This window comes from Agelaius phoeniceus, chromosome 4, assembly GCF_051311805.1.
Source record: "Agelaius phoeniceus isolate bAgePho1 chromosome 4, bAgePho1.hap1, whole genome shotgun sequence".
In the NCBI taxonomy this organism is placed as follows: Eukaryota; Metazoa; Chordata; class Aves; order Passeriformes; family Icteridae; genus Agelaius; species Agelaius phoeniceus.
In genome coordinates this window covers 51,680,820-51,697,135 of record NC_135268.1, presented here as the reverse complement: position 1 = coordinate 51,697,135, position 16,316 = coordinate 51,680,820, and the positions used below count along the sequence as shown (strand labels likewise).

Here is a 16,316-nt window from a genome sequence, read left to right as displayed (position 1 = left end):
ACCTTGGAAACTGCTTTTTATTTGTTCTGACTCGCTTGAGATACATACATTGGACAAGTGTCCATGAGAAAAGGTAGAATTTACATTTTAAAAGTTACACAGGTGACACACTATTTTTACTGACTCTTATTTTTAGATGATTTCAAATTACCTTAGAAACTGATAGGTTGGTGCAGCCCTATGTCTTATATAAAAACTAAAAGACAAAGACAAAAGTTTACTAATGATTGCTATTTATTTTGTTAAGTCAATAAAAAGTGCATAGTACAAGCCCTTTATCCCAATCCAAGTACTCAGTAAAAGATTACTAGGAAACTGCAAATGGCACAGACGATTTTTTGTTTGGCATAATTCAGATATTTTAAACCACCGATTTACATTAAGTACATGACATCTTCACTCTTCCTTTTTCAATCATTAACATTACAAGGCTAAGTGATCTGCAGACAGTGCATGGATACATATGATTTCTCATTTCAGAGTATAGTAATTGTGTTAAGCAGACTCTAAAATACTATTGTTTTAACAAAGTTAAGGTATAATTGTAAATTTTCCTTCCATATTTTCCAAGTTGCTACAACTTGCATATCTGACTAACCAAGGTTAAAACCATCATTACAGAACTGATCATACCCTAGAGCTTTGCATACCACTAATCTCTTCCCAAAATTTACCATAAACATCTGTAACCATGATACAATTATTTAATCACAAATTACAACACTAAAGACCAGATTTCTGCCACCCTTACTAAAGCTGCTACTAGTACATTATCTCAGAGTAGTTCCACAAACTTCAGTGCAACTACTTGATGAGTAAGGCACTATTTAACACAAATAAGAGTGGCAAAATACAGTCCCATGGTTACTTACTTTTATTTTAATTAAGAGTGCTGATCTGAACTTTGTATCTTGGAGAGAGTATCTGAATTTAAAAGGCATACATTTTGATGTGGGATAGTGGCCTGGCTCTTTAGTAAAACATTTTACAATAAAATATTTCCAATGTTCATTTTCTTTTACATAAAAAAATTTAAAATAGCCATTTACATGAGGAAAGCATACATGTATAAAATCACTGGGACAATTAGAGGAATTTCAAGCAAAGACATCTCTTTAAAGGTAAACCACAACATTCCTCTGAACAAAAAGTTCATTTGCCAAGACTTTTAGAGCTGGGTGCATGGGGTAAGTTTTATAAATACATAAACAGACATTTAAGTGAGACTGATCCTCACAAGTGAGGAGCATCTCCTGTCAATCTCACCAACTCCCAAGAGGATGAGGAGTAGTGCTCTGAATAGAAGCCTGTTTCAGCTGGCTTTTTAATCAATTGGAAGCTTGTTTTATGCCTCCAATAGTGAAGGATTCTGGCCAAAAATCCTTGGAGAAAAAAGGTCAGTGTGGGAGATTATATAGGTTTTCTTGTGGGTTCAACAAAATGATGCTGTATTACTTGTTCTGAATAGCATCCCAAACATAAATGTACATGGAAGGCAAAAAGTAAGCACTGGCAAGAGTGCTTGTCCCAGTGACATCTTTACACAGTGTTTGTGGCCTGTACATTATTAGACACAATGGGACAAATTCTCTCAGCTTCTCTCCTGCAGTTTCATTGCTTTACATGGCACTGCACTGATGTCACTGAGAGCACCTGGCCCGATCTTCTTCTTTTTTCTTTTTTTTTTTTTTTTAACTTGCTCCTATGCTTGGGAGCACAGTATTCCATAGAGGTTCAATTACATCAAATTACAGAAGCCCTTCTTCAGCTCTATACTGTACCCTTACAAGAGGGCTTAGCTGGCTCACCCTTTGCCCTGAAGAGTAAAACCCTGCAGCTGTCAACCATGGGATCTGATGTGAGATTTTTGTTAGAGCCTGTTAATACAAACCTTTTTGAAATTTAACAGTTAGTTCCTTCAGCTCCATAACTAAAGTCCTCATGAAATAAAGGTTCGTAGACTAAGGCTTAGAATTCCCATATGTCTGTTCTACTGACCTTTAAGGAAAGAAGTTTCATGTTGGGAACATAAAAATGTTCTTTACATTATTCTGATCACTTTTTCAAATTGAACAAGAAAAATATACAGTGTTGCTTTTCTGTACATCTTTAAAATGTTCTTAAATTAATGTACATAAAAAAAGTCCTTCCCATTTTCTATAATGGGAGATGTGCACAGGTGTGTGCACAGCCACACATACACACACTGAAACATACCACACATACACACATTTATTAGAGGGAAGAGACGTGCCATATGTAGTCACCTGCAAGTTTGTTATTCTACAATTACAACTAGTAGATAAGGATGAAATGTTAAGAATTGCTGATGACATACAGGTGAAAAACCTGAATAATCCAGTACATGTTGTATACCAAAAGTTGGTAACCATGGTAATTTCTTGGTATGATTTCATCCTGTCCAATATCTATTACATCATGGCTAAAAACTTGTTAAGGTACCAATTATGAAAAGACTATGCCAGGACAGAAAATTCTACCAAGTTCCTCTTACTAAATTTCTCTTTTGATAAAGTCTGTAAGTAAACACACCTGGGTTTAGAGTATGTTTTTTCACAACATATTGAATAAGACATACAATTTATTAATGAAAATGTCTGAATTAACTTTTTTGGTGGTCTAATCTTTTGTGTAAAGTTTCCAATATATAGATCAAAGCTTTGACAGTGGCAATCCTCACGTTCACTTATGTGTGCCCACACACACAGTATCATTCTAGTGGACAATCCATCCTTTTGCCAGCAACCCTGAAAACTGTGTTAGTGGTCCAAAGACCAGAATAAAAGCTGCTCTGAAACCAGGGCAAATATAAAACAATTTCTATTTTTCAGCACATAACTAAGTACTTCCAACCATAATATAACTCTCAAAAGCATACTGGAGAAGAAATATGAATTAATCTGATGAAAGGTCAGTAACCTTCCATTCTTATAGGTGGACTGGGATTTTCTTTTTCTTTCAATGCATATCAGAAATCACATCAAAGAAATTCGGATCACTGTAACAGAAAGAGATTAAGTGGAATGTCCACAGTAACAACCAAAAAACCCCTGCAATGCCTTACCTTTATTCAAATTACAATCTTATAGGAATTGTAATAACATACAAAGCAAAAATTAACTTAGAATTGAAGTTGCTAAAAGCAGTTCATGAAGATTACTGCTGAGTGATAACTCTGCTCTATATAAATGAGAAAAGAAAACAGTATTGAGTGCAGGTTAGGAGCAATCTGGTCACTTCGTTCATTTGGTCGTGCAAGGTTTTAGCTGCTGAGCTTTTCCAATACTGAATGCTCTAGTCCACTGGTGGGGCTGGTGGTTCTTGTCCCTTGGGAGAAGAAAGGAAGAAAGGAAAAAAAAACAAAAAACAAACAAACAACAAAACCAAAACAAAACCAAAAAAAAAAACAGGTACAGAATTAGACACAGTGTTTCATGAGGATATAGCAACAGAAGAACTCAGAAGCATTACATTGTGTTTTCTTTCATGGTTTTTCAATAGCTCTTATAATAATTAGAGAAAATGATTATCAAAAAACTATACTGTTTCCTGTATTAATTGAGATTTTTTCATGATCCCACATCTAGGACAAGGATCACCCTTGTCAAAGTATCATGCTGTAATTTTGTTTACTGGCTTCTCTTAAAGCTGAGCTTGTCCCCTTTCCCCTAAGAAGGCAGGAGGCAGTTTCATCCAGGGACAGACAGTGTCCAGAGGACACTGCACCTGCTCCATCCCACACCCAGACTTCATGATTCCTTTCACTTTGGACTAACTCATTTTAATTTTTAATGGAGTTCCAAGAAAATACAGTGAAAAAAAAGGGGAAAAATACTTTGAGACAGTGTGTATTAAACCAAAATAGATTTAAGCTATTACAGAATCTCCCTGCAGGGCACTTGAAGATGCACTTACATTGTGTTGGCTGGTTGGCTTTCCGACTGTGTTTGATCCTCTTAGATTACTGGGTCTCAGTAAGAACAAGACAAGTGCAATCACCACCCAGGCCATCATTATCATGGCAAAGCTGATGCCATTGTCACTGGAGGAATTTGGTCCTGGCACTACAGACAAAGAAAGGTCAAGTTATAACAGAGTAATAGCAGAGTTCTTTTCCCCAAGTGAAACCAAAATTGCAATCTCAGGAAAAAAAATCCCTGAAATATTTTTTAATGGAGTGTTCTGATTAGTCGCTCATTTTGGCTTTGAGACTGTATTTTATCACATTTCTTACCCATCTGAAAAGAGAATAATCTATTTTATAATATTTCACTGGTATTCTTAGAATTATCATGAATATTTCTTAATTCATATTAACTCCTAGTAACTGGAGATGATAAACATGCTCTTGACATTTAAGAAATCAAACTTGATTTTTAAGAAATCAAACTTGATACAGAATATGTTCATGTAGGAAAAGCCCCATATGTATGTTGGTCTTTGTTTTTTTGCCTCAAACAAATAAAACAATAAGACTAAACTGATGAAAGCTTAGGCTCCATTGTTAGGCCTCACACAGAGAACATGCTAATTTTTAGCAAGAAGGGAGCAAATTAATGGTAATAAATTTCTTAAATCTACTCTTAATTTATTTCTTGAGAGTTTGTTTGAAGATGTTTCAGTGTCAATATGCCAGATCTCCATGACTGATCATCCAGGTCATGTCATATTTCTGCTAGCAATGTATCTGGCAGGAGGTGAAAAATGATGCAGAGATACATTCCAAAATAAAGCCCAGGAACACAATATAAAAATTTTACACCAAATTTCCATAGAGAATACCTGAAACATCAACACATGGAAATAAATTTAAGAAAATACCTTCAGGCTGGAAATAGCTGGCTGCAAATACCTGCACCTTTTAAAACAACTTTTCTCCTCTGAAACATAACTTCAAGTAATCAAGCAGTAACTAGTCTTGTCAGCTAAAGTGTAAACCCATGTACAGATAATTACCTATGGTACTCACATTAATCCATTTATTATAGTATCTGAAGGCCTAACATCTTCATTAATGATCTAGATGATCAACTGGTACAGAACAATTAATTCAAAGCTATAATGAATAATAATGATTATGGAGTAAAGTCTGGATTCAGTATTGGTTGGATTGTTCTTATTTAACCTTTACTTGATAACTCATACCCTGCTGGAATAATTTCCTTGAAGGTTAATGCTGATACCACAGAACCACCCCCATCACTGCCATCCTAGTAGCATTGCTAACAGAGGCTCTTCCTTGGAAGGGTTTGTTCATAATACAGCAGAGGGGAAGCTTACAGCTATGCCAATCTCCACACTGTTGCTCTGGAAATAAGGCTTCATGAGTTGGTGCTGTTGGACTTTACTCACATCACATGCACTCAAAAATGTCAAAGAAGAAAAAAACCCATGTACTATACAAGTTTATGCTTCTCACAGCACAAACAGCACCATTAACATGTATGAGCAAATGAAACCGCTTTTGCCTTTTAAATGTACAAAATATAGACATTTCAAAACTCAAGATGTTGCTAATGTAGAGGAATTTTATTATTATAATTATATGCAATTACACGTGAGAATTCTTTTGAAAATCTGAGTGAATAAAGGGCTTTGTATATGGAGGAGATGGCATAGTGCAGAATATAAATAAGAAAGCTACAGCCTTTAATTCACTAAACTCTTACACAATTGATTTTGAAAGCATATGGAATTGTGAAGGTAAGAGTTTAGACCTTTAGTTTTGTTGACCAAAATATTATTATTATCAGCAGCATATATCAATATTTTAAATCTTGGAAAATCTTATATGCAGTCCAGGAGACGAGCATATAGTTTGGCATGAAAAGAACAACTGCTCTGCTTTATTATGGGGCTTCCAGACAACATTAATAGCCACTCTGAGACTACCTGCAGCAACAAGTAAGAAGGCCTTAGGTACTTGCTTTGGCAAATATTTCTCATAGAAGACTGAAAATTCAGATGACTTGTTAGGATTCCCCATACAATGCAGAGAAATGGACTATGCAGAGAAAGGTCCAACTGCCTTCTGGAATTTGGCTGAACATTGGTGCACTTAGGGTCTGTGGTGGTTAACCAAAAGTTGGGGTAAGAAATGATGCCAGATCAGGTCATGCTACAGGTCAGGGAAGGGAGCAGAGGGGACCACAGAGGGAACCCACAGGTGTCCATCGCAAGACACAGTTTCCTCCAGCCAGTGCTGTAACACAGTTCAGACAGAACCAAATGTGCTGAAACATGTTCTGAACTAAGTTAAGCAAGACAATAGCTGATCTAACTGGCCCTGTACTACCTACTCAAGGCATGCCAGACACAACAATGTTTACATTTTCCAAGGAACTGATAAACCCACATCTCTCACCATGACCGTGTGCTTTAATAAGGATGTGAGATATTTCAGAATCTGTTACTTTAATCTCTTCCAGGGAAGAGGATAAGCAAAATTTCACATAGTTGGGGTTGAATCCAACTTTTCAAAGCTTTGCATCACAAATCAAGAGAAGAGACAGGAAGCTATTTCAGCTACTGGAAGCAGTTATATGTAGGAGACAACAATCTTGCTACAAAGACCTCCATCCCTGAGATCACAAAATAATCAGATAAAACCAGCTTATGGATAAAATAACAGTTGAGTGAAGGTGAAACCAAGCAGGATGGAATTTATGGTGATGGGCAGAAAAAAAAAAAAAACTTCTTTTTAAGAGTTCACAGTCACAGTTCCTTTATCTGTAACTGGTATTTTTTTTCAAGTAATTCAGAAGTGATGTTTTAATTCCTTGAAGAATAAAGGTTATCCTCTAAGAGCACCTGTGAATGGTATTTTCTAATATCTTCAGATGGATAGAAGATTGTCCTGGTCTGAGATGAATGTTCCTGCCACCACCCATTTTGATGGATGGATCTGGTTATTAATCTCCAGTGCTCCAGACACACCAACTAGTACAGAATTTAACAGCACATATTCCCATGTCACTGAGAGACATGACACACAGTCTCTAACCTACCTTTCCATGCAACACTGAATCCAGCCCAAGGTCTTTATTTTCACAGTATCTGGTCCCCTGGGATTGGCATACATGTATATCCACACACTCCTGAATGATGCCTGTGAGCAGTTCTGGCCCTGTGGTTACCTGGAATTTATTTATTTCTTTTTTTTTATAGCATGGCTGAATTATCTCTCTGCAGCAGAAAGCTTTATGAGGAGCTGGTGTGAGATTGTGGGATTAACTCCCAAGGGAGTTAGTGACTATGAGTTAGAATCCTATCTGTGGCGCCATGTACAAGATGCAGTTTTTGGACTTGCTTTTTCCTATAGAAGCGGAGACCAGGCCACACAAACTAGTCTTCACCCAGAAAGAAATGGGAAGTAGAAAAAAAAATCCTCTCTGACAGATGTTTGCAGATTCATTTGAGGTTCTAGAAGGCAGTAAAAGCTATTAAAATTATGAGTTTGGTAAAAAGAGTTTTTAAAGATTAAAGGTCAACCAATTCCTGATTGTGCAACTGAAATCTCAAGAATACAATATTACAACTACTAAGTGCCCAGGTTAAATACCCTTACATGAACCTAGTGCTTTTAAAATGCAGTTTTTCCTTCAGAGTGAGGCTGTACTCTCAAGAAAGGAGAAATTTCATTTGTTTTACTGTAAAAGTGTATTCCATGTGGTGCTTTTTGTCTGCCCTCTCATAGTAGAAATACCTTCTCTTGGAGTATAAACAGATTGACCCTGGTAAAAACTGTTAAACTTCTGCATGCAGGAAGGCAAAAGCATGGTCTCTGACTTATGTCTTCTTTTCATGGTGCTTTAAGCCTTGCTTCTTCTGAGGGAAAGGCATAAAACTGAATGAAGAGAGGTATTTTAGAAATTAATAATCAGGGAAGACAAAGAGCCCATGGGACCTTCAGGAGATAATTCCTGCAAGCTGACACTTTCAAAGGCAGGGATAAGGAACCCAGAGAAAGCCAAGACGGACTGAAGCAGCAGAGGAAGGGAGAAGGGAATTCCCAGAAAAGGGAGGGAAGAGTTGGCAGACATTTCAGGCTGCTAGGTTAGGCTGCTGTGACTGCCCTAGATGAATACAAATCAAGATGAATCACATGTACGTATTCACTTTAAATTGCATAAAAGTTTGGAAGTAGAGTAGACAACATTTGAGACAGTCACCTCTGACCACATTACAATGTAGCAGAGCACTGAGAATAGTGCTGAAAATATGAGGTGTCAACGTCTGGGAATTGCTAGAACACAGAAAAAACTCCGGCAGCAGCCCCTCATTTCCTTTGACAGGGAAAGGGAAGGCTGACTGTGAAGGGCCATGAGCCATCAGAGCAGATCAGTACCAGCTGGGACCCTCCCTAGGCGGGATGAGTCGCTGATGTTGCAACTGCCACACGTCAGAGAAGCGCTGTGCTCCACTTGCATTACATAGAATTCAGAAAGGAATTACCGCTCTTACTGCTCATTTCAAGGGAAACTCTAAGATCTGATCTGCTGAGCATTAACAATCCCAACAGAATATTAAATGTGCTGCCTATTCAAAACTTACAGCCTTTTCTCTTCTGCAAGGCACCCACTGAAATTGAGGGAACAGTCATCAGACTCTGACACATGCTTTAATGCACAGCAGATACTCTGATGGAGAACCAGCTGATGAACAGTCATCAGGCAGAGGGCCCAAATGCTTGTTGAAGTGGTGCTCATATCTTCCTATACCTAAATCCAAAAGCACTGGTCCTGACACTGGCAGGAAACTCTGCAGGGGAGTCACTATGACATAATGGTGCCAACAACTGCAAGTAAGAATTTATAGATAATACAAAAAAGTGAAGGAGGGAAACCTGGTACTACTGCCTTGATATGGCTCTAAAAAACAACAAAAAAAGAACCTAAATCAAGGGTTGGAAAAACAAAGCATGCTCAGAAGAATCAACAGAGGGTGTTTCTGAGAATTTCCAGCTGGTAGCAGCAGCACAACACATGATGCTGCTGTTACATTGGCTGAACCCCAACCCTGACGTCTCCCAAAACAAAACCACATACATCTCATCAGTTATTCCACAACCTTGCAACTTAAGAATCTGTGTATGACAACATTCCCAGCTGTGCTTCCAGAAGGAAGACCAAATTCTGGGAATGAGTGAATTGGTGAGAGTGAAACAAACTTGTTCATAGTGAGATTCTGAAAAGAGAAATCAAAGTCAACAAGTACCAGGAAGTGGAGCTGTGGGACCTAGGGAAGAGGAGACCCACCTCAAATGTAAGCTCATCACTTTACAGCTCATAAAAACAGCATGAAGCAATGGACAGAAGACTGGCCCAGAATTACTTTAATATGTTTCTGAAACCTCTCTAGAAGCTTCTCCAGGCTCAATCTGTTTATTTTTGCCTTTGACTCTTGGGGTCTTACAGACTGCCACAAGCACAACATCACAGAAGCACCACAAAATAATACGACAAATATGCAGACTGTGTCATTGCATCAGCAGAAAAATACCTTTGCTAGAACTAAATTTAAGCATTATAATAACATAGGAAAAGATTTACTCTGTAATTTTTGCTTTGGTTTTTGAAACAAACCACTGGTTTGGAACAATTGCTGCCAAATTGCTTGCATCTGCACAGACAGTTATTGCAAGAATCTCAGAATGGAAAGCTATTTGTTGCAAATCATTCAAATCCCCACTGTACTATATAGCTTGGTAACATTAAAGCTATAGCACAGGCTTTGTGGCCACACATATCAGAACTTACTCATTTATACAGTCCTTAGTCTAAAAGTTTCATAAATACTAATGATCCAAGACTCCCAAGGCATGAGAATGACCTACCATTGCTTGGTTTTGACCGTGGACTAAAGCTCAGAAAGCTCCATGCCCTGCCTCCTTCTAATAGAGAAAATATTCTGTCTCCCATCATCTTCCTCTTTCCTACATGCCTGTGATTAAAAAAACCTACATAGAAGTCTAAGGTGTGGGAGACTAAAAAGTCTGCCCAGGTGCATTTGGAAGAGGAATAGTGATGAAAGCCCATAAAGAAAGAGTAAGCCAGCAGCACTGTACAGCACATGTGCACCACACCATCTTTTTTCTTCAGGGGTTATGTGGGACAGCTCAGTTTCCCCTTCAGCCCAGCATGGCACTGAATCTGGGATTGTTCCACGCTGGCAGAGCCCAGTGCGAGTCTGAGCTGCATGCCCATCTCTAAACAGGTTTTACAGGAGAGTGAAGAGGGAGGAACATGAGGGTCAATGAAGCCATGCACTCTCTCCAAGATGCTGGAAACCTTGCCTGCACTGCTCCTAGACCTATAAAAGATACAGGCACCAGCAGCTCTTGCTTACAAGAACACTGCTCAGGTGCTTGCTGCTCCCTCAAGGCTTCACAGCAGTCCTGATGCAAGCTGAATGAGTTCACATGCTCAATTGGTAAAGGGATGTAGGAAACACAGACCCACTTCACTTTTATTTACAAACAATTGACAGCATTCACTCTAGCTCATGGAAAGTGTCTCAGGGAGTGTCTCAGGGCATGCTTACATTACTGCATAACCTCCACACAGCTATGCTTCACTGTCCATTCTGGTAATGTCTGACTGATCTAGTACTGTTCACTATTTGGGAGAGGTTTTTTGATGCATTTCATAGCAAATTCCAAGGAAGTGTACACATCAGTCCTCTGCTTCATTAACTACACAGGCGCCAAATCAACAGAGATGCAGTCATGGTGGATGTCAGCTTATGAGTCAGAGCCTCCTCTTCCTCACAGTGGAGTAGAGGGGTCACAGCACAGACAGTTCATCACCCAGCCCCAGCTGTGAACACATGTGTGTGTGTGTCTGTGCTCAGTATCTACTCTTTATTGGTTAGGCTGCTCTGAATCTGAGGAGGACAAATAAAGCACTTTCCAAATTTTCCCCTCTCATTTCTCAAATTATCCTATTTGGAGGCTAACAATAAGATTCAGTAATGCTTGGGGCCTGATTGATGGTTATGCTGGTTTATTGATACCTCCAGGATTCTCATCAATGCTGCTTCTAATGTACAAATGTTCATCACAGGTTCTCAGAAATTACCACTCCCCAGCATATCAATTTTATTACTGTAGTATTTGATTTACTGTAATATGTTCCCATAACATTAAATCAACTGCTGCATTTTAAAGAACAGTCAGACTGTGTTTTAATTACTGCTGTTCATTTTACTTCCATGAACCTGATATGAACAGTTACTCACATTCCTGAAGGCATTCTGTGTCTGTGCAGTACGACTGGGATTGTCTCAGCTGAAACAGAGAAAAAGAAAAGCATGACACTTAACAATAAGTCTTGGTCAGCTTTTACTGAAATCAGGATTAAATATATTGTCAGACTAAAATTCAAGAATAAATGATACTTTACTGGATCACACTTGGCTTATGATTTGTGAAGAATCCCAGGTATGTAGATAGTTTCTGAACACTATTTACATAATACCTTTAAATCACCTGACTACAGTGTGATTGCTTCCAATGCAGCCATTTAATACCTTTCAAAATTCAAAGAAAAGAATCTGTGGTGATATAGGAGATATATATATATATATATATATATATATATACAGATATACTCTCTACACCTGTTCATTATAAATCCCAGAATACCTGTTCTTACTATTATCTAAATCAAGTAACATTCAAATACTCTGTGATTACATCACAATACATGATCAGACTGTGATAATGTTATGCACAGAGAAGCTGCATTAATATTTCACATTTAAACTTATTACTTACTATTTTTTCCCCCAAGACCCTTTTTTTAAAGCAGGTTTTAATATGTATTTTACTGGTTTTTCTCTTTACTGATGGATAAAATTTAAAACATTTTTAGTGACTGTAATAACTATTTGATTTACAGGCTAGGTAAGCTTGCCTACTGCAAGAAAAGTCAACACTGGCTAACCTGCAAATCAGTGCAGCTATTTTACAGATGACAGAGCCAAAAAAGAAAGACAAATATCACATTCTTTATTCAGATCAGAGATGTCAAATGGATGGGATTTAATGTGCAGCACTATAGAATTACATTCTATACTCTGCTTAGGTAAACTACATGGATTATTAGTAAACGTTTTTACAAGTACAGAATTGTTACTTGGTTAGAAATAACATTTGCTTTTTCAGAGGTTTTATGATACAGTTGTGTCACAAATCCCAACACTTTTTGTCACAACAGGCTAATCTGTTTATTACAAGTGTAAATATACAAATGCTAAACAGACAAAAAGATGGTGCTCTTTATGTAAGAAATAATGAATCATTTCCACAAAACCCATTTCCCCTTGTATTGGCATAATTGACTTAATGTATGTAGTCATATTATGCAAAACACATCAAGGAAACAGATGAAGAACTAAAGAAGGAAGACATCTGGGAAAGTATAAGCTCCTGCTTTTATCATAAAGATTGTCAATGACTTACACATTTGAAAAAGGAAAAAATGCAACTGGAGATTGATCTGTCCAGAACTGGACATTAATTCTTTCATTAATATATTAAGATCTATTAGCAAATTTACTGAGACTACAAAGAAGTCTCTTAGGAAGGAATCTGGAAGGCTGAATTTAACCTTCCAGCTATGTCTATAGTTAAAAACAGCACTGAGGGAAATTCAGGCAGAATACTTCTCTTTCTTACTAAAGGAAAAGATCTATCAAACTATGCATATTTCCTGCCCTTCTTATATAAAAACTCATTTTTTTTAAAGCTTTGGAAGTAATTTACAAAGGGGAGGTTTTATTTTAGCAATAGTACCCATTTGAAATATTTGAAAGATTTCTGAACTGGGAAAGCTGGATATTTCTATACCCATATTTTAAAGAGCTCAGCAACATAATTATCTTCTGTTTGTATAAGAGTTTAATTCTGAGAGGGGCTTAATTTATAATCTCTACTTAAAACACTGTTTACAGATATTCAACACAGAAGGATGACCAGAATTAAAATGAGCAACAGATACATGGTCAGAAACATTGTATAAGCATCTCGTTTATCCCCCTCTGTCCCCAGGATGACAAGTCCTCATACAGTTTATCTAGTTTTCCTAGATATAGAAACTGCTTGGGGGTGTTCTAGCCACAGTATCAGTTATCTCCCTTTCTAAGTGTCACACTCTGTCCAAGTACAACTTTTTTAAAGCTCTAGGATGTCTCTCTGAGCCAGGTAACAAATCTGTTTTTAACAGCTCAGCAAGAGGCTGCATATTGTCACTGTGGGATGAAACACAGCAGATCATGAAAAACAGGCAGCAGTAAAAAGAGGTTTTTCTTAATTCACTCAGGTCAACAAGTACCTTACTGTGTAACCCAATATGAATCTGATTCCTTGTGGTCACTCATTTAGTCAAAGGACAAGAAACTCTTCTGGCACACGTATGAAACGCTTACGTCAATTGAATGGCTGGGAAAGGTAATGCCTTTCCCTGAAAGAAGAATGTTCCTTCTCCCAGTTAGCTCTCTTTTGACAAAAAACACCCTTTAAGGAACACAGCAACTGTTGGGAAAAACTCAATGTGCAACATTTCAGTAGCAAGGCAATTGAAAACAGAGCAATTATCAGGCACTGGAAATAAATAGTCCTTTGTATTAAGATTTTTATAATCCAATGTGGAGGGGAAGTTTGGATGAAAGTTTGTGGAATAATGGTATAAAGCTGAACCAGACTTCACCTGTTCTCAACAAAACCCTCAAAAAGACTTCAAATACACTCAAAGTTTTCAGACTGGGAACACTACAGAGCTGATGAGAAAAATTTGAACAGAGAAGTGATTATTCAAATACATTAACTCCTAGATACTTAAAAACAATATTATTAACAATGATTTTGATTTTATTAATACTTCTGAGATCCTTGTGTGGCTGAAAGTGTGAATTCAGTGAAAGATTAATAGCTGACTGTCTGATCTAACATCTACTAAAGTCAGCAACAGCCTTTTCATCTTTTTCCATATATTCTAACACAGTCCCTTAAGAAGAACACAAAAATTAGGCAAGTGAAACATAAGGGCGTATTCAACAAGAGAGTTAAAAATGTTGCGAAACGAAATATTTATTCTATTAATAAAAAGGATCATATCCAAATTTTAACATTGTCTGTGCAGTTTGTCATTCAAATATAATAAATGGCTTAGTGCACATGAACCAAACAATGAATTACTTTGTTTTTTATTGTCCACAATGAAGTAAACACAAGTTATAAATAGCATGAAAGCTAGAAGAGAGCTAAAAAGAATCAAAAATTTACAGTTTTAGTACAGTACAAACTTGAAAAAATAAAAGTAAAAATATTAATTACAAATGTATATTATTTAAAATACAACTGTGAACTTTCATTTCCTCCAAGTACATTTAAAGTCTTGAATTGCTTAAGTTAAAGTAATTTAAATTAATAATCCCCAAACCACAAGAACTCTTGGTCAATAGGAATATTTGGTTTCTATGAAAGCCCTGATAAGTTCCTGGAAGAGGCAGGAATGGCAGAATCACAGCAAATCAGTGCCCCCTTAGTGACATGTTGTGAATCTAAACTCAACAAAATACCAAGAGAAAAGAAGCAACCAAGTTACTTCCAGTGGTAAGAGAAAAGGGCTCTTCCTCACTCCTTCCCCATGACGCTCAAATTTTCCATTGCAAAAAAAAAAGGTACATTTCGAACAGCTCCTAGCTCCAATTTGAAACTGTTCTTCCTTTGTTTTCCTTTTCCAAATTAGCTTTTGGAAAAAGAAAACAAAGCTAAAAGCTAAACAGCTTTTAGCCCCAGTTCACACTAACACAACAGTGTTTAGATGCTGCTCCTTTGAGAGAAGGACAGTTTTAACATGCCATCTTGTGGATCAACAGCATCCACCCATCAAGCACACCTGAAACCTGTGTCCTGCTGCTCCTCTTTCAGCAGATGCCATGTTATGGTAGGAGTCTGCACAGCTTTCAGCAATGAGAACCTCCACTTTTTACAGTCCCCAGCTGTGAACAAAATGTGAACAGCCACAGTAAAGGGACACTGCTGGTGGCCTCTGAAAACTCTTTTGGGAAGTCACCATATTAACTAAAGTTTGTTTTGGTTTTTTTTTCATGTGCACACAAACATGCCACTGTGTGGTGAAAACGGTGTGAAGTTTCACTGCATTTTAGCTACTCCACAAAATCACTGCAGTCCAAGTGAAATAGTAAACCCAGTGAAAACAGCTTCATCTAGCTAAACAGAGACCTTGTTTTTCCACCATGGGGACCTCAGCCACTAGGACAATTTCAGTCTTCCTTGAAAGAAGTTAAGTTGCTTTGCATTGCTCATCACAGATACCTGCTGTGGAGAACGAAATGCACACTTTGTCTATCTATATAGTAAATAGTTCTTGCTTCAATTCCTCTGCTTCCTCTTCAGAGCAGTTTAGTGAAATTCTTCAGGTGAATTTTCAGAGTTTGCTATGCCAGAGTTCAACAGTCTCAAAATCTCTGTGACTGATCCTGCAATCTCTGCTCAGATAATTTTTTTAAAATGAAAGTCAATAGCATATACCTGAAAAAGAAGAGTCAGGGTTTCTATCCAGTGTGAACTCTTTTTCTTGAGAGTTAAATGTATTATTAAGAGTTAGAAAAAAAAAGGACAGAGCATACAAATATGAGGGAGATACCAATGATCAGACAGCTCACCAGTTTTTTTCAGGAGAAACAGCAGCATAATCCCTGTCCAAAAGCACTTTCCAACTCCAGAAATGGTGTACTAAAGAGATAATAGAACAAGAACAACAGGACTTATGGCAGGAACAAAGCAGTCTAGTGAGAATGGCAGATGAGGTGAAAATATATTATTAGTATACTCTTTATGTAGGGATAAAATAACTACATTTTAGAAGAACTTTTGAGTCCACTCAAAGCAGAAATAAGTCCTCGGAAAAGACACAAATGAAAAGTTAGTAAGTTCATGAGACAGGTCAGGGAAAGACCTCCATACAAGAAATTTTGATGGATGAAAGCCCAGAGAAATGTGTGAAAGAAATAGACGAAACAGGTACAAATATAAGAGAGCAAAAATACATAATGGTGGGAATGACAAGAATAGTCAAGTAGGAAAGCAAACAACTAAATTGATATGGTCACTTATTCCATGAATACAAGTAAATTTAAAATGGAATCAGAAAGAGTGTTGATAGAAAATTTTACGTGATAATGAGGGCAAAGTATCATCCCTTGTGAAAATACTTTTTTGTTATTTAGACCAGCAGGAAGCTCTGCTTTTGCTCTCCAACAATGCCAGA

At 37.3% G+C, this 16,316-nt stretch overlaps 1 protein-coding gene across 2 annotated transcripts in view; it reads right to left on the bottom strand.

Moving 5' to 3' along the window:
• Positions 1-216: 216 nt before the first annotated feature.
• SMIM14 (small integral membrane protein 14) overlaps positions 217-16,316 on the bottom strand; it is a 56,177-nt gene continuing 40,077 nt past the window's right edge. For both annotated transcript variants that reach the window (XM_077177603.1, XM_054632917.2), the window contains exons 3-5: positions 11,260-11,308; positions 3,937-4,085; positions 217-3,348 (exon numbers count right to left, since the gene is read on the bottom strand). In XM_077177603.1, the coding sequence (XP_077033718.1) occupies positions 3,316-3,348; positions 3,937-4,085; positions 11,260-11,308 (231 nt within the window). In that variant the 3' untranslated portion in view covers positions 217-3,315. The remainder of the gene's footprint in view (positions 3,349-3,936; positions 4,086-11,259; positions 11,309-16,316) is intronic.